The sequence below is a fragment of the Notamacropus eugenii genome, chromosome 2 (genome assembly GCF_028372415.1).
Source record: "Notamacropus eugenii isolate mMacEug1 chromosome 2, mMacEug1.pri_v2, whole genome shotgun sequence".
Taxonomy (NCBI): Eukaryota; Metazoa; Chordata; class Mammalia; order Diprotodontia; family Macropodidae; genus Notamacropus; species Notamacropus eugenii.
This window is the reverse complement of record NC_092873.1, coordinates 143027658-143051182: the sequence shown is the minus strand read 5'-3', so window position 1 is coordinate 143051182 and position 23525 is coordinate 143027658. Positions and strand designations below refer to the sequence as shown.

The window sequence follows — 23525 nt, the reverse complement described above, 5'->3', positions numbered from 1 at the left end:
GGATAGTGTATAAAGTGAAATTTTGTGTAATGATCATACCCAGATTTGTTTGCATATATATATATTTTTAAATCTTTGTCATGAGTCACCCTGACCTAGTGCTTAGAGACCATTATAGTGCAGGAGCCAAGTTGAGGATGTTTCTGACATACAGTGTGTATGGACCTGGGGAAGTCACTGAACCTCTTAGAACCTTTGTTAAATTTTCTAAGACTAAATCTTAGTACAATTCCTGACCAGTAAGCAATGGGTTTCAGGAATTCTTCATACCCCTTAGATCTAGAACTCAACAAATTTGCTTAAAGTGTGAGTTTACCTTACTCTGCATTTAAACATGCTGATACATTAGAAAGTCTTCACTCATTTAGTTGAACTATTTGAAGCAGTTCCCAGTTGAGAATGTCCTGATTTTATACTTTAGAAAAAGTAACTTCATTAAGTTATTCCTAAGAACTTGTGTGTTCTCAGTTAAGACACCAGCAGTTGAATATCAGTTACCACTGAAGACCCTTCAATTAAGCATTTTGTTCATACTTAATCTCAAATACTTGTTTTTCTATCAACCAACTGTCCTAAGGCAACATCTTAACAAAATTTGTGTTCATGAAATGTGTTTTTTGGAATGGTAGCAATCTCTGAAATGATTAGATTGGATCCTCTGTTTTGGAAGCTAACATGGTGTATGGCTCATTTAAGTAAAAAAAAAAAAACAAAAAGAACAGTTCAGTACATTTTGGGCAATAAAGATATCCGGAGGGTTATGTGAATTTAGAGGTGAAAGCTGCTCAGTGAATTACTTACAGGAAAATAGACAACCAGGAGGTGTGGGACTGAAACCGAGTGTTAAAGAGTAGTATAAATGATGCCAGCAAGAGAGAATGTACTTGAAAGTGTAGTTCACTTACTTAACTGTGGTCATTGTTACTATCAATATATATGGATGGATATGGTAATTTTGCATCCCTTTCATGGATGATTCCTTAATTACCTCTCCACTCTAGTTCAGTGACCCTGGAACTGACTTATGGGGCTATTTTAGGAAGCATTTGGAGAGGCACCTTTTAGAAAACCATTTATCCTAGACAACTATTTATTATGGAATAGTTGGATTCTTTCTATATATTAACTTAATGTCTCTTGAGTAAAATGTTTTGGTTGGGACCTTTTCATGTTGAACAGATCTGAAAGGCCAGAGGATGAATAAAAGTAATTTTGCAGCCTCTTAAAAAAAAGTTCGAAGAAATAATATTAACTTCAAAGAAAAAAACCACAATTTGCCAGGCCAGTGGTGGAAGTTTATGACCTTGCCCAGTATTTAAGTACCTATTTTTCTCCTTTCAGATATGCAGTTGTATAGGCTCTATGTGAAAGAATTCTAAAAGTAAAGAAAAAAAGAACGTTTGCTTTCCCAGAAAACAAGGTGTTTGCTCACCCAAACTTTTGTATCAAAAATCAAAACAATTCTTTGTCAGGAAAAACTTCTGGTTTAAATCCTGCCTCTGGCACTTTTATGTCCATAAACACCTTTGGGCCTTATTTTCTTCTGCAAGAGTAATAACTAGTAATAGGTGTTTTTTGGTTCAACTAAAATAGGTAAATCCCTTTTGCAAACCTTATAAAGTGCCAAATAAATGGCAGTTATCAAATTCATCTTTCTTCACTAAATCCACGTATAAAGTTCAGGGAGATTGAGTCAAATTCTTGTGTCCATGGAAAGGTCCCAGACCTACCTTTCTCAGTAGCATCCCTAATGCGCAACTTAACAATTCTCAAACTCCCCCATGCTACTACATACTAGATACTACTACAGCTGGCAGCAGAGTAAGTAGAAAAAATGTCAACTTTATTCATGCAGACACCCTTATAGAAAAGAGTCCTGGAAATGAATAGCAGGTCAAAGTCAACATTTCTTTTCACTTGAAGTATAATTTGGAAAGGTTTGGATTAGTACTCTTTGGCATAACATAATATGGATGGTCTGGCTAAGAGAACATGGTTCTTTTAGACGTATATCCCCAGAGAAACTGTCAGATTACAGAGGTCATATAGTCCTAGAAGAGGGACCTCTGATGCCAAATGTAATGCTCTTAGTTCATATTTCCTAAAATGTGAAATTAGGTTCAACCAGATAATCTCTATTCTAACTTTAAAGCATTTGATTCTAAAAAGATAGTGTTCCCAGTTCATAGTGTAAATTGATAGGAATCAAAGCTATTAAATGACTAAAGGTACTGATTCAGTCCAAGACCATCCCAGAGTTTCTTAAAATTAAGTCACATCACAATGAGTTTCTACTCACTAAAAATCAGCTATTTCAAGCACATTTCTAGCACACTTCTTATTAGATGTTTTTATTTTAAAGCTTGAAAAAGCCTAATGGGAATGAGAAAGGCACTAAGAGAAAGCAGTTTAAAGATTGTTTTTTAGCACCACCTAGTGGAAGTTTTATCCAATAGGGTTTCAAGGGGGCCATCATTTAAACATCCAGCCTGCAGTGTGAGGAAAGGTTACAAATCTATAGAAGATGAGGACTTAGCCTTTGAGTTCACAGTCTAATTAGGATGAATTGACAAGTGAATATTTTCAAAATATGATGTTATACATGGTGTATACTTTTAAAAGCAATCGTAGTAGAGGTGGTATTTTTAGATGTCAAACAGTTGAAAAGGTGTTCTAACAGTTATGCTTATGTTCCTAATTACTGGCCTTAAAAGAAATAGGTACCTTCTTAAGAGATGGACGTTTCATGGGACATATGGGATCCTGTGTTCTCAAAAGCATTCCAAAGAGGTTGAATGTAACATGAACAGTATTAAATAAAATTATGAGTCAATTCAGATGATTCGAGTTTTTTTACTTTTCACTAAGTCACTGAAAAGTACAACACACAGTAAACAATAGGGACAGTGTAGTCTTTAAATCACAAAGAGTAAAACAATCAGTTGAGACTGAAAGAATTTCCAAGGATATAAATAACGTTTCAGAATTGTGTTAAACACAGGAACATGGATTTAGAGCAGGAAGGGTTCCCAGACCTCTTAACACCATTATAATGGTACATTTCTCCTGCCTCTTTAAAGAGAGGTGATGAAGTAGAGGTACAGAATGTGATGCATACATTTCCAGATAAGGCCGTTTTATTGATTTGCTTAACCATACTTATTACTTAAGGGAAGAGTCAGAATTTCATATTCAGTTCTTTTTGTTTTTTTTGTGTTGGAATATTTACGTTAATGATTGATAAATTTACAAAAATTATTTGAAAAAATTATTCCATTTAAACTATTTTATAAAGGATCTAAAGTGTATATAACACACCCAGGCAATGAGTGGCAAACCCAGAATTCAAACCTAACTTCTTTTGAACTCCAAACCCAGCATTTTTTCCCCAGCTGCCTCCCCACCAAGTGCTATCAAAGTCATTCCTTAATAGATAAGTGGTCAAAAGATACAACAGGCAGTTCGCAAATGAAAACATGCAAGCCATCAACAATCATATAAAGAAGTGTTCCAAGTTACTAATAATAAGAGGAATGTAAACTAAAACAACTCCAATGTAGGTTTTACCTCACACCAGATTGCCAAAAAGGACGAGGCAAATAGCGATTTTTGGAGGGGTTATGGGGGAACAGGCACACTTACTGTACTGCTGGTGAAACTGTGAATTTCAATTTGGGAATTATACCCATAAAGTCACTAAACTGTACATACTCTCTTACCTGGTGATACTATTAGCAATGTTACTCTGTTGAGGTCAAGGACAGAGGGAAAAGAGTATATAAAATACTTAGAGTGTAATACAGCAGTCTCTCATGGTATCCTTTTGGGTAAATCCAGTTAGGTGAATTTGGAACAGCTTGACTTGAAGATTGATGATTAATGAGTCGATGTCAGCTGGGAATATGTTCAACCAATTATAAATCCCCATAATTGTAAATTGCTGAATTTCTTTTTGGACTGGACCTGTGATTTGTGATTGATTGCTCTAGGGTAGTTATGTCAAACTCAAATAGAAATTGATTCCTGTGGGGGCATATTGACTTATAAAACTATAAATTAACATGTTTTATTGTATTTTTATTTTGTTAAATATTTCTCAATTACATTTTTGTTCTCTTCTGAGCTGCATTCAGGAATATTGATGGGTCACATGCAGCCCTGGGGCGTATTTGATATCTCCACACTATCCCATACTGTATTCAACATTGCTAAAATTAGAACATGATTAAAAAATAACAATGCAGCTTTAGATTTTCTCTTAGGCTGTTTAGAAGGAGCAAGCACTTTGCCTTGTCACATACAGATAATAAAAATGTGTATGTGTGTGTATATCTCTACAGAGATCTCTTTGGCAGTTTAATGCGTGAAGTCTATGGACTCCCTCTTTTAAATGCAAAAAATTAAATACATAGGTATACAAAGGAAACCAATTATATTGAAATACAGTTTAAAATGTTTTAAAAAACAAATCCACAGATTCTAGGTTACGAGCCACTGGCCTAAGCCAAACTCTCCTCCTAGCTTACTTATTTCTGTGGAGGGTATCACCATTCTTCCATTCCCCCAGATTCAAAACCTAGATCTCTACAACTCCTCACTTTCTGTCATTCTGATACCCAATCAGTTGCCAAGTATTGTTGATTCTACCTCTACAACATGTCTTGCATCTGTTCCCTTCTGTTCATTCATATGGCCATCATCCTAGTTGAGGCCCTCATCTCTCACACAGACTATTGCAAGTCTTCTAATTGGTCCTCCCCCTCTCCAGTCTGTCCTTCAGACAGTTGCCTAGGTGATATTCCTAAAGCAGAATTCTGCCTGATCATGTCACTTTCTACTCCAGAAGTTTCCATGGCTTCTAATTGCTTCTGGAATTAAATATGCTCTCTTTTATTTGCCATTTAGTCTTTCACAGTATGGTTCTAGCTTATCTTTCTGATTATACATTCATATCTTTCACACGTTCTAAGTTCTTTCATTTCTGTATTTTGAGAGCTCTCTTTCCACACCTCTGCTTCTTGAAACCCCTAACTTCCTCCAACGCTCATCTCAAATGCCTCTTCCTACAAGCAGCGTTTCTTGATTCCCCCAGTTGTAGTGCTTTTCCCATCCTTATGCCACAAATTACTTTGTATTCCTCTCTCTCTCTCTCTTTCTTTCTCTTTGTATGTATCTGTGTATATGTAGTTTCCTCCAGTCAAATATAAAATTCTTGAGGGCTGGGATTATTTTGCTTTTGTCTTATTACCAATACCTGGCACATAGTAGGCACATAATACATGTTTTTATCAAATTGTACTGTATATTGATTTTACATATATTACCCCATCTGAGTCACTTAGTAACTCTTTGAGGTATGCATGACTGCAGTCATACATATTATGCCCATTTTCCACAATGGAGGAGGAGGAGGAGAAAAGTACAAGAAGGTGACCATAGAACAGATAATGTAATAAACACAGGCATCTTCCCTGAAGGTGAGTAGGTGAAGAACTAGTAGAACAGAATATTTATATACATGGTCAGATATTTTCACTATTTTGGAAGTTTTGATTTAATTGATTTTGTTATGGTAAGGCTTCACATAGATGGAGGGACTTGGCCTCAGTCTTGAAGGAATTGGGATTCCAAGAGGCAGAAATGAAAAGTAAGTGCATTCCAGGCATGGAAGACAGGCAGTACAAAGGCACGGAGAACCTACAATAAGAAAGCTAGTTTGGCAGCCCTGGAGAGTGTATGTAGGAGTGATATGATAACCAAGCCTGGGGGAGCTGATTAATTTGCCAGTGAGAGAATGCAAAGAGAGACTAGAAAGGGGTCCAGTGCAGACCCTTAATTAGAGGGTGGAGGCTGAGGAGGAATCAAACAGGTAGGAAGAGAACCACGTGATGGTGTTATGAAAATCCAGAGAGGAGGCAAATATCCAGGAAGAGATAATGGTCAACAGCAGAGGACAAGACAAATAAGGACTGAGAAGAGTATGAGGTTTGTCAAATAAGATAACCTTGATCACTTTGGAGAGAACCATTTCAGTGAAATGATGAGGTCAGAAGCCAGATTTAAAAGCGTTGAGAATTATCAAGAGGAAGCAAAGGGAACGAATAAGGGGAGGTTTGGCTGAAAACGGGAGAAAAACAGAGGCTGATACATACAAGGATAATAAGTTTAGTAAAGATTTTTTTAATGGTGGGAGAGACTTGGGCAGCATTCTCTGCCTTGGAACTTAGTTTTAGACTGATGTTAACCAAGGTGGGTACTAATAATCTGAAAATGGCAGTTAGTTTTCCTTGACAGTAATTGTTTCAAAGTTCTCCAGTGGTGTGATTGATGATCTTATTTTGGAGAAGTTGTCAAGATGTTATAAAAGGAATGCTGCATGGGGGAGGCAACCCGTGACACTACTAGAAAAAAAAGAGAAGTAAGTAGGAAAAGTAGGTTAAATAAAAACCTAATGCTACTAAGAGGAAACGGCAGCAGGAGCTACCTGAAAAATAACATGGCGTGAACTTTGGTTGTGGATTTTCAGAGGTGTGTTGGAGGGTAGAGCTCAAGTTACTGAGCATTCTCTCCCTATGTCTTTCTCTGTCTCTGAGTTCAACCATTTTATTCCTCTTGACTTGAGTACTTTGCTTATTCTACCATCAAACCTCTACCATTAAACTTTCAGTGTGAATATTTACACGTTTGAATTTGGGAAAATACTACACATCAGGGTTTGATTTAAAGTGAAGGATAATTTTTTTTTTTTTGATGCAATTGGGCTTAAGTGACTTGCCCCCAGGATCATAAAGGTAGAGTCAAGTGTCTGAGGCCAAATTTGAACTTAGGTCCTCCTGACTCTAGGGCAGTGTTCTATCCAGGGTGCTACCTAGATGCCCCTAATAAAATGTTAATAATGCAAATTAAACTTAAACTTATGTTATGCATGCATTTTTTTTTTCTGGAGACCTGATTGTTGAGTATTTACTATCATACCTTTGGTTAACACACTGCAAAGTCAGGTAGGAAAGGGAGAATTAAGAGAAGGGGAAGTAGGCATGGCCTGGAGGGAAGTCTCTGGATGCTCCTTACTTGGGAAAACACATACCAGACCTTCCTGCCCCCTCACTACCACTTGCAGGTAAAGCTGACCATAGATTTGATGCACAAATTTAGAGACATCTTCCTTCCAAATGACAACTGTACAGACTACTTGTGCCCGACCTCTGATAGATTGTACATTGACTTGACATCATGATGTCTCTTTAATCCTCTTTGAGCATGAGAGACAAAGAACAACATAGGAACCACGGAATGGTGACAAGTACTTGACAGAAATGAGTATCTTCTCTAAAGCCTCTTCCCTTTAGCACTCATAGATATAGCTCCAAATCCAGACCTGTCACTTATTACCTTGGACAAAGTACTTTACCATTTTATAGAGAAGTAAACTGAGATTTAGAGAGTTTAGATTAGGGAATCTCTACAGTGCCTGGCACATAGTAAATATTTAATAAATGCTTGTTGACTGGCCTGTCCCATCTAGTTACTCTTTCATTGTAATCATTTAAGTAAAATAAGGGTTCCTTAAGATTTAAGAGTTGCCACATGATACCTGAGACCCCAGGCTGACAGGATCAATCAATAAATTGTGAACAATGCACTCAGTCTTTGCTGCATTTTTCTGAGATTTGATGGTGGTATGATCATAGATTTAGAACTGAAAGAACTCTCAGAGGTCACTGAGTTCAAACCGTCATTTTTCAGACAAGAAAATTGAGGCACAGAAAGGTTAAGGGACTTTCCCAGGTCACAGGGAATAAATGGCAGAAGCAGTAAGTAGGCATAAAAATAACGAAGTCTTGCATTTGTATAGTGTGTTACTATAACAAACATTTTTTATACCACCATAGGCTAACTAAGCAGGCTGTTATGTTCACCTTTTATTGTTCTATCTACCTGGAAAAACTTGTCTTCAGAACACTAGCTTATATGTTTATGGTCCTTGTGCTTCCTTAGGCATTGTTGCTGTTCAGTCATTTCAGTTGTGTCTGACCCTTTGCAACCCCATTTGGGTCACAAGATATTGAAGATAGTGAGATGGTTTGCCATTTTCTTCTCTAGCTCATTTTACAGATGAGGAAACTGAGGCAAACAGGGTTAAGTGACTTGTCCAGGGCCACACAACTAGTAAGTGTCTGAGGCCAGATTTGAATGAGTCTTTCTGACTCCAGGCCTGGCACTCTTGTCTGTTGTACCACCTAGCTGCCCCCCTCATCAGACATAGGGATGTGTAAACTCTGCTTGGACCTGCCAACCTGGAAATGTTAAATCTAAGTTTGCCATTCATTCTAAGATTTTCCCAAGTTCTAAGATCAACGTAAAGAGGCCAATTACTAGGTTGGATACAGGATGATGAATTTTCTTGGTCACTATTTAAGCTTTTTTTTCTTTATCTTTTGTTTTTATATCACCTTTATTTTGAGATATATCTCTTTTTCCTTTCCTAACTGGAGAGCTATCCATTGTAACAGAAAAAAAGAGGAAATGACAACAAAAAAGCAGTTTAGTAAAACTCACCAATATGTCTGTCAGATCTGTTGTATGTGTGATGTTCTACACCCTGTCTCCCACCTGTGCAAAGAAGAGAAGGAGGGAGATGCATTTTTTCATTTCTTGGGTGAAGCTTAGATATTAATTAAACGGCATACTTCCCTCCCACCCTCAACCATTTCCATTGTTATGATTTTAGGTGTTTTTCCTGGTTCTTATTACTTCATTCTGCATCATTTCATGAGTCCATGCTTCTCAGAATTTTTCATATTCATAATTTCTTAAGGGATATTCCATCATATCCATATACCACAATTTGTTTAGTTATTCCCCAATCAATAGGCATTTATTCTTTCTAGTTCCCTGTCACTACAAAAAGTGCTATCAATGAATATTGTGTTGTACGTGAGCTCTTTTCTGTCTGATGCCTTTGTGTTACAGGCCTAGCAGTAGGATCTCTGGGTCCAAAGATATGGGTATTTCAGTCATTTTTAAAAAGCATAATTCCAAATTACTTTCCAGAATGGGCCAATTCATAGCTCTACCAGCAGCGTATTAGTATGATCATAGGAACTACTGAAAATCAATTAAGTTGCTGGGAAGTTCTCTGTCAAAATGGAAGTCTAATTTTCAAAGGGGCATATCATTAAGTAATTATTTGTGGACTTTACCTGAAAGAGGTGTAGTTTACAGCAACATTAGCAACTCAAGGATTAGGTTATCCCTGCCCTGATTCCTCCCATTTTCCTATTTTGGCATGTCTAGTTGAACTTTTCATGACTTATTAGCAGTTCTGTCTAGGGGATAACAAAGGAGGAAAAAAAATAAAAGAATGGAAAATTCAAATCTTGCTCTCCATTCTTACAGAATAATAGGTCTGGCAAATTTCAGAGTATAAATGAAATTGGAACTGTGACTTGAGGTTTGAGGATTATTGTGAATTTGAATTATTTGTACTGTCTTTGTAACAAATTTCTGTAAATATTTAAGAATTGATTTTTAAATATTTATGAAAAAAATGGAGCTCAGAACTAGGGAATTAGTTTGATTTTAGTTTATTCTTTCACCCATTCTTGTTTCTCTATCAGTTGAATATAGTTTAACAATAATCAACAAGTGCTTATTAAGTATCTATCATGTGCCACCCCTATTTTAAAAGATTATTGTGAGAACTAAGGAATATTTGAATTGATGATTAAGGCTGCTTTCAAAGCATATCTATGTACAATTTTTGCTTACATCCAAACTGCACATTTCTTCTTTTCCTCATCTTTTCATTGTCTCATAGAAGCAGGTTCTCTTACCTATGTGTCTTGCCTATGGACCACCTCGTGTTTGCTCCTTTACTATAGCTAGGACCCTACTTTGGAAAATCCAGATAGAATAAATGGTAGAACCTAGCTGGGAAGGAATCTCAACTCTCTGGGTGGATCAAAGTGCAGTAGAGAGTGATACTGATGGACTCTCATTTCCTCAGGGGGTGGAAGATATAGGTTATGGAAGCAAAAGAGGCCTGTATCAAAGCTTGTTACTATGCAGAGGGATGCCCATTCTAGCTTTATTCTAGGATGTACTCTTACTTGGAGTCCAGTCTTTCTTATGATCATAAGGTTTAGAACTGGAACTTCAGACATCAGAAACTTACATGAGATAATTGAGGCCCAGAGAATTAAACTAACTTGCTCAAGGTCACACATGTAAATGACTGAAGTAGGATTTACACCCAGGTCTTCCTGACTCCATATTCAGGTACCCCTCTCAACTATTCCCCTGTGAAGTATTCACCTAATCTACTACTCAGTTTTCCCCTCCAAGCAGACTGTTTTACAAAGCAGGAAGTTATTCTGTATTCAAGGTCCAGACTAAGCCTATGTGTAAAGAATGAGATGAAGAGGTTTCTTGCATTAGGAAACATGTTGAACCTTTCATTTTCCTTCCAACTCATATTTGTACCTTTTTAATAGTGAAGAACCATGGTCTTTGGAGATGGTTGTACACAAGGATTCTGACCCATTTTAATAGAAGACAAAGGCACATCTGGGAGAAGATGGTGTTTGATGCTTCATGGAGTCCTAAGTTGCATAACTTTGGTAGAAGTACAAGTTTTAGAAACTTATTTTGACTCTTTCTGAGAACGGGATCATTAAGTAAAATAGCTGGAAGCTCTGCCAATCATTAGTAATTTGACTATCACTTGAGCTTAAAATTCTAATTTAAAATACAGGCTTCCTCTTCATAAATATATTTTATATGTTAAGTAAATATGCTTACAATATTTTTTGGTTGTTTCTGCTTTTTAGTTTATATTTTTCAAAGTTAACCTTAACACCTGGCAAATTCCTCACTACCTAGCAGTGGCATGTGGTATACAGAGGAAATCATGAGTACAGCAAACTTCTGCTACAATCTAAGCACTGTTGCAAGAAGGATGTAGGGAATTTTACAGAGCAGTTGGTGCTGAGTGAAGTGACCACAGGGATTTCCATGGATTTTCGTTAAGACAGTTGTGGTCTAGCAGCCTAAATATAACAACATATAACATTTTGTACCATTATTAGATCAGCAGCACCAGGAAGATAGGTCAGCTTTTGGAAATTTTACACAAGTGATCTCACAATTAAGTACTTTAAAATATTGTAAATCATGTTAAAAGTTATTTCGTGTGCCCTAGAACCAAGTGGCACAGAAGTGCAGTGCCCAAGTAAAAGAAATTTAAAATTTGAAACTGGAGGCCCCCCCCCCCCCCAAGGCAGTTCTCAAAGAACTGGGCACTCCAGGAAGGAGAAGCACTATATCCTTTATCCTGAGTTTGAGAATAGAGAATGACATTTTTTCTGGGACAGCACCAGAGATCTGAATGACTACACTTTATATACCATAACAAGTCCTATTCTATACCTTCCAAGATGGTGCTTGAAGTAGCCTGGGTGTCCCAGGTTCAAGTTGGGAAAGCCTGATGCCAAAAACGTCCTGACCTTCTGTGGCAATGAAACTCTGTTGTTATTTAGTTGTGTCCGACTCTTCATGACCCAGTCCGGAGTTTTCTTGGCAAAAATACCAGAGCAGTTTGCCATTTCTTTTTCCATCTCATTTTATTGATGAGGAATTGAGGCAAACAGGGTTAAATGATTTGCCCAGGGTCACACAGCTAATAGGTGTCTGACGCAGGTTTTGAGTTGAGGAAGATGGGTCTTCCTAACTCCAGGCCTGGCACTCTAGCCACTTTGCTACCTAGCTGCCCAATAAAAGTACTGGGAGTTAAGGACTACATGTGGCCTTTTTTTGCCAAATGTATGATTAGAAACGAAACTTGTTGCTGGTAGCTTTGCAATGATTTCTCATGTTAAGAAATGATGAAACTGGTATTTCCTTGAGAAAATCTATTACAAAAGAGCAAATGACTCCATGCTGTTGCTTCCCGCTTTTAAGATTGTGTAATATGAATATCGTATTTTAAGGGAAATTAATAATCATCAAGGTGATTTCTCATCACCCTAATTTAAAGGGAAAAGTAAATGCTCAGAAGTAGCTAGTGGGTACTACACACAAAATAGGGATATACTGAATAATGTATAAGGAATCTATTTGAAAACACAGTTACTTTAAAGACCAATTTTTCTTAGCAGCAGATGTTGGTATCATAGGTGGAGAGGAGTCCCAGCTGGGACACAGCCCTAGGATTTTGAGTTGCCCTGTTCATATCCCCTCTGCCACTAGTGATATGGTAATTTGTGGCAGAGTGCCACAAATTAATGGCATTATATGGATTGGGGGGAAGGAAAGAAAAAGGGAGTTTTCCCCTTTTATCTTGCTATGCGGTTTAGTTATGTTGAAAGAAAAAAAGAGATCAACTTCTCTCTGTCTTGTCCCGTTACACCAACTGAATCCAGCTGTATACTGTGTTGTGAGTTTAAGATTTCCAATCCCAAGTTACCTGGTGATTTTGAAACTGCCTTTCTGTCTGGCCTGTACGCTGTACTTCATTAAAGTTGGCAAGGTTATATTCTCTGATGAAACTGACCTGCTGAGACCAACTCTGATTTTTTTCAGACTCAATTCTTTGCTGAAGTTTGTTATATCACTATACTAAATCGGGCATAAAACTTGGAGGTTATTCAAATAAGTTCATCTAATTCAAGATTATGAAATCAATGTTATATGTAAATAGTTTCTTTTCTTTTCCCCCCTTTATTAATTCAAGCACTGATTCTCCCTCCCTCCCACTTAACCCTTCCTCTACTGAACAAACAAACAAAAATGTGAAGAAAAAACCAAATTTCTTTGAAAAGAGAAGCAAGTTTCTTAAGGGACTGATGTTCAAAAATGCATGTTTCATTAGGCATTTTCAGTCTATGATCATTCTTTTACAATGTGGATAACATGCTTCATCTTCAGTCCTCTGAAGCTGCGGTTTGTCATTCACTGCCTTGATCAGAGTTCTCAAGTCTTTCAGAGTTGTTTTTCTTGATAATGCTGACACTGTGTAAACTGTTCACTTCACACTGTGCTGATTCACATGAGTCTCCCCAATTTTTTTGAATAATTTCTTCTTAACTATTTCTTCAAAAACATAATTCAAGTTACTAGAGAGGATACTTTCTGGTTCTTCTCTTGAAACCAATGACAATTCCACAATGATCTATACATTTATACATTACACTCTGATAGCTGTCAGACAGGTTATCTTTAGTTTATACTGTTGTATATATGTTTTTTAAGAAATTGGTTCAGCAGTCCTTCAGAAACTCCTCTCTAAATAAAATGCTATAATTCTATCTTCTGAAGTCTGTCTGTGTCACTTAAGTATCCATTCCTTAGACACAGTTTATCTACAGAATCCTCTTTTTGCTTAGTGTTCTTTACAAATCTCAGAAGATTCACAATGGCGGCAGGGGTCATCCCCGGTATCCGACTGGCAGCTCCAATCTAAGAAGAGAAGAGGGCAAATAAACACACAACTGTGAGCAGAACTGCTGTGCTTGGAGGTGTGCAAAGTACTTATTACTGGGATTAATTATGAATAATAATTGGTTCTGTTTAATCTTCACAACAATCCTGGAAGGTAGATTCTAGTATCCTCAATTTCAGATGAGTGAGGTGGGGCAGAGAGAGGTTAAGACTTGTGTGGGATCACACAGGGTAGTAAGCAGGTGAACACGCACCTTCCCAATTCCAGTTCTAGGACTTTAGGCCTTATATCCCTAATTCCATTGTGAAAAGAGATACTGCCAACCAAAGAGTACACTTCTCCAACCGTGGACAATTAGTTAATTGCTTAGAGGCAGTTATAACAAATGCTAACAATGCAGCAGTGAAAAAACTTTAGAATGAACTTGCTAATAATACCTGATACTTAACACTTGGAAAATTAGTCATGTAAAACATAAACACGCATGATTCCATTTCATAGAAAAATAAATGACCAAACAAGAAGGTCTGAGCTAGGATTAGACATTTGTTTCTTCATATAATATGAAAACTAGGGTAGTGAAGATAGGGTTAGAGACATTAGTGTCCTCCATTTTGCTCTGTTTAGCCTTATCTAATATACTTTAAACTATTTCAAGGAAGATGCCATGTACTTCATAAGCCTAACATTTAGTAGATAGGTTAAGAAACATTAGGTCTGCAGAAAATGTCATCACTTCATAAAATCCAGAGCATTGGCAGTGCTTACATTTATCAGTTTACCTCTTTCTAGCATACCTTGTATACCCACTATATTCCCTTTTTCAGCAAGCTAAAGAAAAAAGTTTGCCTGTGAAAACCCTCTCTAGAGCAGCTGACTGGAGTTGGGCCCCCAATACTCCTGAGTGTTCCTCAATAAGATTAAGATGTAATTGGGAAATATTTAACTAAATAAAAATACAATACAACATAGATAAAATTAGGTTTTCTAAGTCAGTTTCTGTTTGAGTTTGACACCACTGCTGTAACGAGTTTCCCTCCCAAGAAAATCTAACCAAAGCTAACAGAAAGGCTAGGTAGGGTTTACTACATAATGCTTTATTTCAGTAGTTGGCAGCTGGGGTGGGGGAAGGAAGGAAAAGATGGAGGGGACAAAACCTGTGATTTCACTGTTATAGGAAGTTCCTGCAGAGAAAAAGTCTGCATGTTAACACAGGTCAGCATCTGTTCTGAAACTTATGGAGTTGCCTAGGGGCACTTGGAGATGAAGTGACTTGCCTGAAGTCACAAAGCCCATATATTTGGGAAGCAGGACTTAAATCCATCTAACTCTTCTGGACTCTGAGACCTTAGCTCTTATCTGCTACGTCATACTGCCCTTCATCTGAAATTACTAATCAATAATTATTACCAAGAGTAATTCCTCTCATAGTCCCTTCTCCCAAGTGAGATTTCCATACAGATATAAGATCATAGCAATTAAAACTATAAGGGACCTTAAAGGTAAGGGTCAGAACTCTTATTTTAGAAATGAAGAATATGAAGCCCAGAGAACTGAAGTAACTTGCTGTATGTCACACAAAGGGTAGAGGTAGGACCTGGAACTCCTAAGCCAAAGCCATGGTTCTTTCCATGCCCCTTCTCATTAGATTCTTTGTAGGCCCTGAATACAAATTATTTTGAAGAGATGGCATATAACACTTGTACTTGATAAAAACCATATTTAAACCATAATTCTTGACTAGAAGTTCTTTGTTCAAGTCTCTGGCATACAAAATAAAGGAACTCAACAAAAACCAGATACAGCCCCAGACATCCTGATACTCATGACAAAATTAAAGCTGTTTCCTCATACATGTCACAGTTCTCTCACGTCACTTACTGTTTGTGGGCGACTGGAATGTAGCTTCTCTCGAACTTCTTGGGACAAGGAAACATCTCTGATAGTCAAATAGTCCAGATCTTTTGGGAGCTGAAGGGCTTCATCTCGTTGAACTTCCTCTATTTCCTGTTTTTGAAGAATTAGACTTAATTCATAAGTGGCTGGTGAAGAAGAAAAGTAGAAAAGTTATGTTATATTATATATAGATATTATAGATATTCTGCATATCATCCTCATTTAAAAGGAAAGGTAGGGAGCAGCTAGGTGGAGCAGTGAATAGAGCACTGGCCCTGGAATCAAGGGAACCTGAGTTCAAATCCCACCTCAGACATTTGACACTTACTAGCTGTGTGATCTTGGTCAAGTCTCTTAACCCCAACTGTCTTGCATTCCCCCTTCCAAAAAAAAAAAAAAAAAAAGGAAAACTGGAATCAAAACAAAATTAAAGATTCCTAAAAATAGATTTTATTCTAAATGCAAAGACTTGGTGAACCCAGTCCCTTAATTTATACTCGAGTATAAGTGAAACTTGAGTTTCACTATTAATCAAAGTTTTTTATTATAATGATCCATATAAGAGAAGCCTAAAATGAATTTTTGGTGAGCAGGATCTGCCCATCTCTAAAGGTTGTGCTAAAGGTACAATTACTTTAATAATCTAAATTAGCAGCTAACATATATACATTCTTGAAACTACCAATTAATCAGTTAATCAATATTTACTAGACACTGTGCCAACTGCTGGACATACTTGGAACATCCTGAATAATTAATGTGAAATAAAAGAACTTTTTGCTTTTTCCACATACAAAAGGGAAAGGGGCAGGTAATTAGACCAGCTTTGAAATTCAGTATTAGGATGGGAAAAGACAAATTCTGGCTGGAAACATTCAGTGGTTGGTGGCAGTGAACAGACTAGTTTTCTCCTGAAGTCTGGGAATAAGTGCAATTACCAGTCTAGAAAGAGAAAGCTTAGAAATTACACTGATGAAAAGCTTTGAAACCAAACAGTTTGTCACAGTAAGCACTCTTTTTTCCTTCTGGAAGTATAAATTTGGAAAACCTATTAAGTTCAATTTATTGGTAGATCTCTATTATCCAAAGAAGAGAATTCATCTCCAAAAAACAAAACAAAAGAAAAAAAAACCCCTAGTGCTCTGATATCATAATCAAGATAAAAGTTTGGATGCTATCTATCCCTATCACTAAATTGACTGGGTAAGTCAAATGTGTGTGTGTATGTGAGTGTGATGTGTGTGTATTCAAAATAAATATAGAGTGATTGAGGGAAAGATACTAAGATTTCCCTTGGTATCTAGAAGCAGCATAGAGTGGAATACTGGACTTCAATTCTAGTTTTGGCTTTGCTAACTCATTTTCTGTGACGTCTGGATAAAGCCCCAGGATTTTCATGGAGGTAGTATTCATCACTTCTGTTCTGGACTACTGAAGTACTTTTAAATGAGCGATCTGGAGAATCTAACATCTATACATAATCTAATGATAAGTAAATGACAGATTCATATTACATAGCATAGGGATCCCCAACCTTTTTGTGGGGAGCAGCTACTTTTTTAAGGTCCTCAAAATTTTGAGCAGTGAAGATTGTATGAAGAGGTATGCTGAGATCCAAAGGAATGTCAATGAAAAGACTGCTGAATGTCATCTAAACAGTTTTAACTTTGTTATATTACAGCCACACAATAAGCACCAGTGAATCACAAAACCTTGTAAGATTATGGGAGGAAGACCATGACTGGAAGCTGCCTTCACTCAATAAGTATTTATTAAACCCCTATTGCCAAGCACTGTGCTAGGTGCTGGGGGAAACAAAGGAGATGTAAAATCTGTCTCTGCCCTTAAGGAGCTTGGGAAAGTGACATACATACTTTACCTTCTATCTTCAGTCTGTTCATTAGCTCTTGACATTCAGTAAACTTTGTCAAGGGTTCTGGAAGAACTTTTGCTAATGCTGCCATGTCAACTTCTTCGTATTTCAGAATGTCCAGAGCGCTACAAACACCAAAAGGTTTACTTAACGAGGGAATCACAAATCACATGGGGCAGATAAAGAATCAGAGTCCACAAACTACCATCATGGAAACAATTCTATTTTAAAATGACATCATCTTTTTATTTTTGCCAACTCTGATAAATTTTAGGAAAAAAAAATTTTCACCTAGTTAAGTCATGTGCAACAAAAAAAAATGCAACTGACTGGAGAAATAAGTAACTAGACAGAATAAAAGCAGAAAACTTCCTCTTTTGGTAGGAAATGAAACAAAGTAGCAGTTTTAAAAAGGCCTAAAAATTAATATGAATGCGGTTATTGAATGTTGAGTTTCTTTGATCTCTCCATTCCCCTTATCTCTAGAGTCCATTCTATGACCACTCTTACTCTTCTCCACTTCCATTTAATATTCCCTCCATCCTTTAGGTGGAGAATGAAACAAAACAAAACAAAAATACAACATATAAAAAATTTTTATTACTAAAATTTGATGTTAACTGTATTAGTGTATACTCACAAGAGTATGATTCACATTAGTATAAAAATCCCATGAAGCTATGGCTCATTTAATTATATTTTAAAAATTTAACCAACAAGCACTTACTAAAACACTACTCTGTGTGAGGCATAAGTAAATACAGATCTGGATTTATGAGATAGGGAATGGATCTGGCAACTTTCTCTACCATGGCAGGTAACCACCTTCTCTGTAATTTATAGTTACAGAGTGTCTGGTGCATTGAGAGGCCAAATATCTTGCCTAGAATTACACAGTCAATATGTGCAAGAGGTAGGACTTGAAACCAGGTCTTCCTGTTGATGCTGGAGATACTTACTCCCTGCCCTTAAGTGAGTTTCATTGTACCAGGAGGATATAATTTGTAAAATAAAAAAAGAGTTAAACACAAGGTAATGTGAAGAAGCAGACCACTAACAAGTGTAGGGCAGCAGCTGAGCCTGAAGTGCACTAAGGCCTCTGAGGGGTGGAGACTGCTTGGGAAGAGACACAGGAGTATCAACAGCAAAACAGCACATAGACCAGTCTGGCAGGAATGTAGAGCATGGTGAGTGGTGTAATGTGAAATAAGTTCTGAAACATAGGCTGGACTTTTTGTGTGTGTCACACAAGGTCTGAAAACCAAGTGTATGTCCATCAACCAGGCAACAGCTAAGCAAATTGGTACAAAAAATGTAACAGAATATTGATTATGGCCCTGTAGAAAATGACATTCAACAAATTCAGAAACACGGGAAGAGGTGTATGAGCTGATACATAATGAAGAAACCATGAAGAAAATGATACACAGCAATGGAAGCAATCACAACACAAAAACTGGAACCCGAACACTGAATAATTATAAATGATCAAGCTTGGCCTTAGATAAGAGTTGAGAAAATCCATCTTCCATTTTTTCCCCCAAAATTTTACTTTTTATTTTCCTTCTTTCATTGCAATACAGGTGTGGGACCATGGCTGTGGAATACTGCCTCTTAGGCAACTGGGGAATGGCTGAACAAAATATGGTATATGAATATATAATTCTGCACTACAGGAAATTAGAAAAAAATGCTTTCAGAGAATGCTGGGTATTATAAACTGTGGCAAAGTGAGCTGAACTAGGAGAATAATTTATACAAGGATTGAAATATCATAACAATGAGGTAGGAAAAGAATAAGCATTTATTTAGCTCCTACTGTGTGCAAGGCACTGTGCAAGCACTTTACAATTATCTCATTTGATCTTCACAGCAATTCTGTGAGGAAAGTGCTATTATTATCACCATTTACTATAGAGGAACTGAGGGCAGAGATTATGTAACTTGTCCAGTCAGACACACAGTAAGTGTGTGATGCTGGATTTGAATTCAGGGCTTCCTGACTCCACACTCAGTCTCCCATCCACTGTGCCACTGAGCTGTCTCCAAAGAAGAACAACTCTGAAAGACTGAGGAACTTTTACTAATGCACAGTCTTTTTCCAAACATAATTAGGAAAAAAGGAAAAGAACTCATATGTTCTAAAATATTTACAGCAACTCTCTTTGGGGTGGCAAGAACTGGAAATTACAGGGATGCCCACCAGCTGGGGAATGGCTGAACAAGTTGTGGTGCATGACAGTAACGGAATACTGCTGTGCCATAAGAAATGTTGAGCTCAGTGATGCTAGGAAAACATGGACAGACTTGCATGAAATAATGAAGAGCAAAATAAGCAGAAAGGTAACAAGACACAGCAATATTGTTTCAAGCAACTAAGTATGTCATTTTGATTATCATAAATATCCAAACTGACTACAAAGTGCCTATGAAGGAGGATGCCACCTGTATCCAGAGAAAGAACTGACAGATGTCCAGAAGGATTTTACAGAACCATATCTATATCTATCTGTACATACATACATACATATATACACACGTTTGTGTCTAACAGTAGCCACTGAGGGTGAGGGGAGGTGGAAGGAAAGAAAAAAAATTACATAACTTTTTTATTTAAAAAGGAATAGCAAGCTGTACATAATAGATTTTAAGTTTCATGTGCAATCACCTTTTTATTATACTGTTACAGAAATGCTTGCTTTATTCCATAAATTAAAAATAAAAATTTTAAACAAAATTATGTGATAAAAATATTATAAAGAAAAACAACTGAAATCATTCAGTCAACAAACATTTATCAGGTTCCTGCTATGGGCCAGGCCCTGGGTGAAGCGTTGGGAACCAAAGAAAAACAAAAAAGTCCCTTCTCTCAAGGAGCCAACACTTTAATGAGGGAGAAAACACAAAAACAACTATGTATAAGCAAGCTAGATATAGGATAAATTAGAGATAATCAACAAAAGGAAAGTCACTAGCATTAAGGAGGATTAGGAAAGATTTCTCATAGGATTTTAAATAGGACTTGAAGGAAATCAGGAAAACCAGAAGGCCAAGGTGATGAGAGAGAGAGAACTCCAGGGTAAAGGGGGCAGACACTGAAAATGACTTAAGTATAGAGATGGAATGTGTTGTCTAAGGAATGGCAGAGAGGTCAGCTTCACTGCATTGCAGAGTGCATGGGTGTGCGTAATGGGTAAAACTTGAAGGATATAAGGTGGTTAAGCTATAAGGGGTTTTGAATCCCAAAAAGAGAATTAAATATTTGATCCTGGGGATAAAAGGGAGCCACTGGGGGGCGGAGCCAAGATGGCGGAGTAGAAACACACAAATACACTAGCTCCGAACCCACAGCCCATGAAATATCTGTAGTAAAGAGCTGCCAATAAATTCGGGAGCAGGAGAAGCCACATAATAGTGGAGCGGATAAGATTTCTGTTCCAGAGGGACCTGCAAACCTCTTGCAAAAGGTCCATCGCGCGGCGGACGTGGAGCCCAGCCCAGCCCTGCACCGGCCCAGGCAACGAGAGGAACAGATCCCAGTGGGCTTCAGGGACAGGATCTCCAGCGGCCGCGTGGGTCCCTCCACCCACAGGTGACGGGGGTCGGTGAGAAGGTCTCTTTGGTGGGTCGAGAGGGGAGTGGGGTGCCCCCATACTCAGGCCCCCTCGGAAGGCAACAGCGGAGGCGGGAGCAGACCGGGGCTCGGTGAGAAGGTCTCTTTGGTGGGTCGAGAGGGGAGTGGGGTGCCCCCATACTCAGGCCCCCTTGGAAGGCAACAGCGGAGGCGGGAGCAGACCGGGGCTCCCCAAGCAGGCAGGAGCCCAGATCCAATGTTGAAGGTCTCTGCATAAACCCCCTGAGGGAACTGAGCCCGTGAGGTGGCCCTGCCCCCACCTGAGCACCTGAACTTAATCTCACACTGAATAGCAGCCCCGCCCCCGCCCAAAGCCCTGAGGCTGGGAAGCAGCATTTGAGTCTCAGACCCCAAGCGCTGGCTGGGAGGATCAGGAGGCGAGGTGGGTGTGAGGAGAATATTCAGAGCTCAAGTCACTGGCTGGGAAAATGCCCAGAAAAGGGAAAAAAACCAAGACTATTGAGGGTTACTTTCTTGGTGAGCAGGCTTCTCCTCCCCTCCCTTCTGATGAGGAAGAGCGGTGCTCACCATCAGGGAAGACACGGAAGTCAGTGCTTCTAAAGCCCAGCCCACTCAATGGGATCAGTTCTGGGAAAAGGTCTTAAAGAGCCCAAACAATTTTCAAAATCATGATAGAGAGGTGGAGGAAAAACTGGGAAGAGCAATAAAAGACTTGCAAGCAAAGTATGAACAACAAATCAGCACCCTGCTAAAGGAGACCCAAAAAAATGCGGAAGAAAATAACACCCTGAAAAATAGGCTAACTCAATTGGCAAAGGAGGTTCAAAAAGCTAATGAGGAGAAGAATGCTTTCAAAAGGAGAATTAGCCAAATGGAAAAGGAGATTCAAAAGCTCACTGAAGAAAATAGTTATTTCAAAATTAGAATGGAACAGATGGAGGCTAATGACTTTATGAGAAACCAAGAAATCACAAAACAAAACCAAAAGAATGAAAAAATGGAAGATAATGTGAAATATCTCATTGGAAAAACAACTGACCTGGAAAATAGATCCAGGAGAGACAATTTAAAAATTATGGGACTACCTGAAAGCGATGATCAAAAAAAGAGCCTAGACATCATCTTTCATGAAATTATCAAGGAAAACTGCCCTGATATTCTAGAACCAGAAGGCAAAATAAATATTGAAAAAATCCACCAATCACCACCTGAAAAAGATCCAAAAAGAGAAACTCCTAGGAATATTGTGGCCAAATTCCAGAATTCCCAGGTCAAGGAGAAAATATTGCAAGCAGCTAGAAAGAAACAATTCAAGTACTGTGGAAATACAATCAGGATAACACAAGATCTAGCAGCTTCTACATTAAGGGATCGAAGGGCATGGAATAGGATATTCCAGAAGTCAAAGGAACTAGGACTAAAACCAAGAATCACCTACCCAGCAAAACTGAGTATAATACTTCAGGGGAAAAAATGGTCTTTCAATGAAATAGAGGACTTTCAAGCATTCTTGATGAAAAGACCAGAGCTGAAAAGAAAATTTGACTTTCAAACACAAGAATGAAGAGAAGCATGAAAAGGTAAACAGCAAAGAGAAGTCATAAGGGACTTATAAAAGTTGAACTGTTTACATCCCTACATGGAAAGACAATATTAGTAACTCTTGAAACTATTCAGTATCTGGGTACTTGGTGGGATTACACACACACACACATGCACATGCACACACTCATAGAGACAGAGTGCGCAGAGTGAATTGAATAGGATGGGATCATATCTTAAAAAAAAAAAAATGAAATCAAGCAGTGAGAGAGAAATATATGGGAGGAGAAAGGGAGAAATGGAATGGGGCAAATCATCTCTCTAAAAGAGGCAAGCAAAAGATTTTTTTTTTAGTTTGGGGAAAAAGAGGGGAGGTGAGAGAAAAACATGAAGCTTACTCTCATCACATTCCACTAAAGGAAGGAATAAAATGCACACTCATTTTGGTATGAAAACCTATCTTACCATACAGGAAAATGGGGGATAAGGGGATAAGCAGGGTGGAGGGGATGATGGAAGGGAGGGCATGGGGAGGAGGGTACAATTTGAGGTCGACACTCACAGGGAGGGACAGGATCAAAAGAGAGAATAGAAGTAATTGGAAGCAGGATAGGATGGAGGGAAATATAGTTAGTCTTATATAACACGACTATTACGGAAGTCATTTGCAAAACTACACAGATATGGCCTATATTGAATTGCTTGCCTTCCAAAGGGAGGGGGAGGGGAGGGAGGGAGGAAAAGAAGTTGCAACTCAAAGTTTTAGGAATAACTGTCAAGTACTGTTCTTGCTGCTAGGAAATAAGAAATACTGGTAAAGGGGTATAGAAAGTTATTTGGCCTAACAGGACAGAGGAGAGGATGGAGACAAGGGCAGAGAGGAATGATGGAGAAGAGAGCGGAGTGGAGATGGGGGCAATTAGAATGCTCGGTGTTTTGGGGTGGGGGGAGGGGACAAGGGGGGAGAAAATTTAGAGCCCAAAAATTCTGTGAAAATGAATGTTAAAAGTGAAATTAAAAAAAAAAAAAGTAAAAGGGAGCCACTGGAACTTACTGAATGGAAGGTGATATGGTCAAACTTGTATTTTAGGAAGACAATTTGTCAGCTGAGTGGAGGATGGACTGGAGTGGGGAGAGGCCTGAAGCAGGGAGATTAACTAAAAGGTTATTGCAATAGT

General features: G+C 38.1%; 1 protein-coding gene across 5 annotated transcripts in view; it reads right to left on the bottom strand.

Moving 5' to 3' along the window:
- Positions 1-12792: 12792 nt before the first annotated feature.
- MTO1 (mitochondrial tRNA translation optimization 1) overlaps positions 12793-23525 on the bottom strand; it is a 29732-nt gene continuing 18999 nt past the window's right edge. For 2 of the 5 annotated variants that reach the window (XM_072642601.1, XM_072642602.1), the window contains exons 10-12: positions 17217-17335; positions 15323-15483; positions 12793-13458 (exon numbers count right to left, since the gene is read on the bottom strand). In XM_072642601.1, coding sequence (XP_072498702.1) covers positions 13297-13458; positions 15323-15483; positions 17217-17335 — 442 coding nt within the window. In that variant the 3' untranslated portion in view covers positions 12793-13296. Of the gene's footprint in view, positions 13459-15322; positions 15484-15665; positions 15718-17216; positions 17336-23525 lie in introns of those variants that run through there. The other 3 variants (XR_011974362.1, XR_011974361.1, XM_072642603.1) reach the window with 3 other exon arrangements.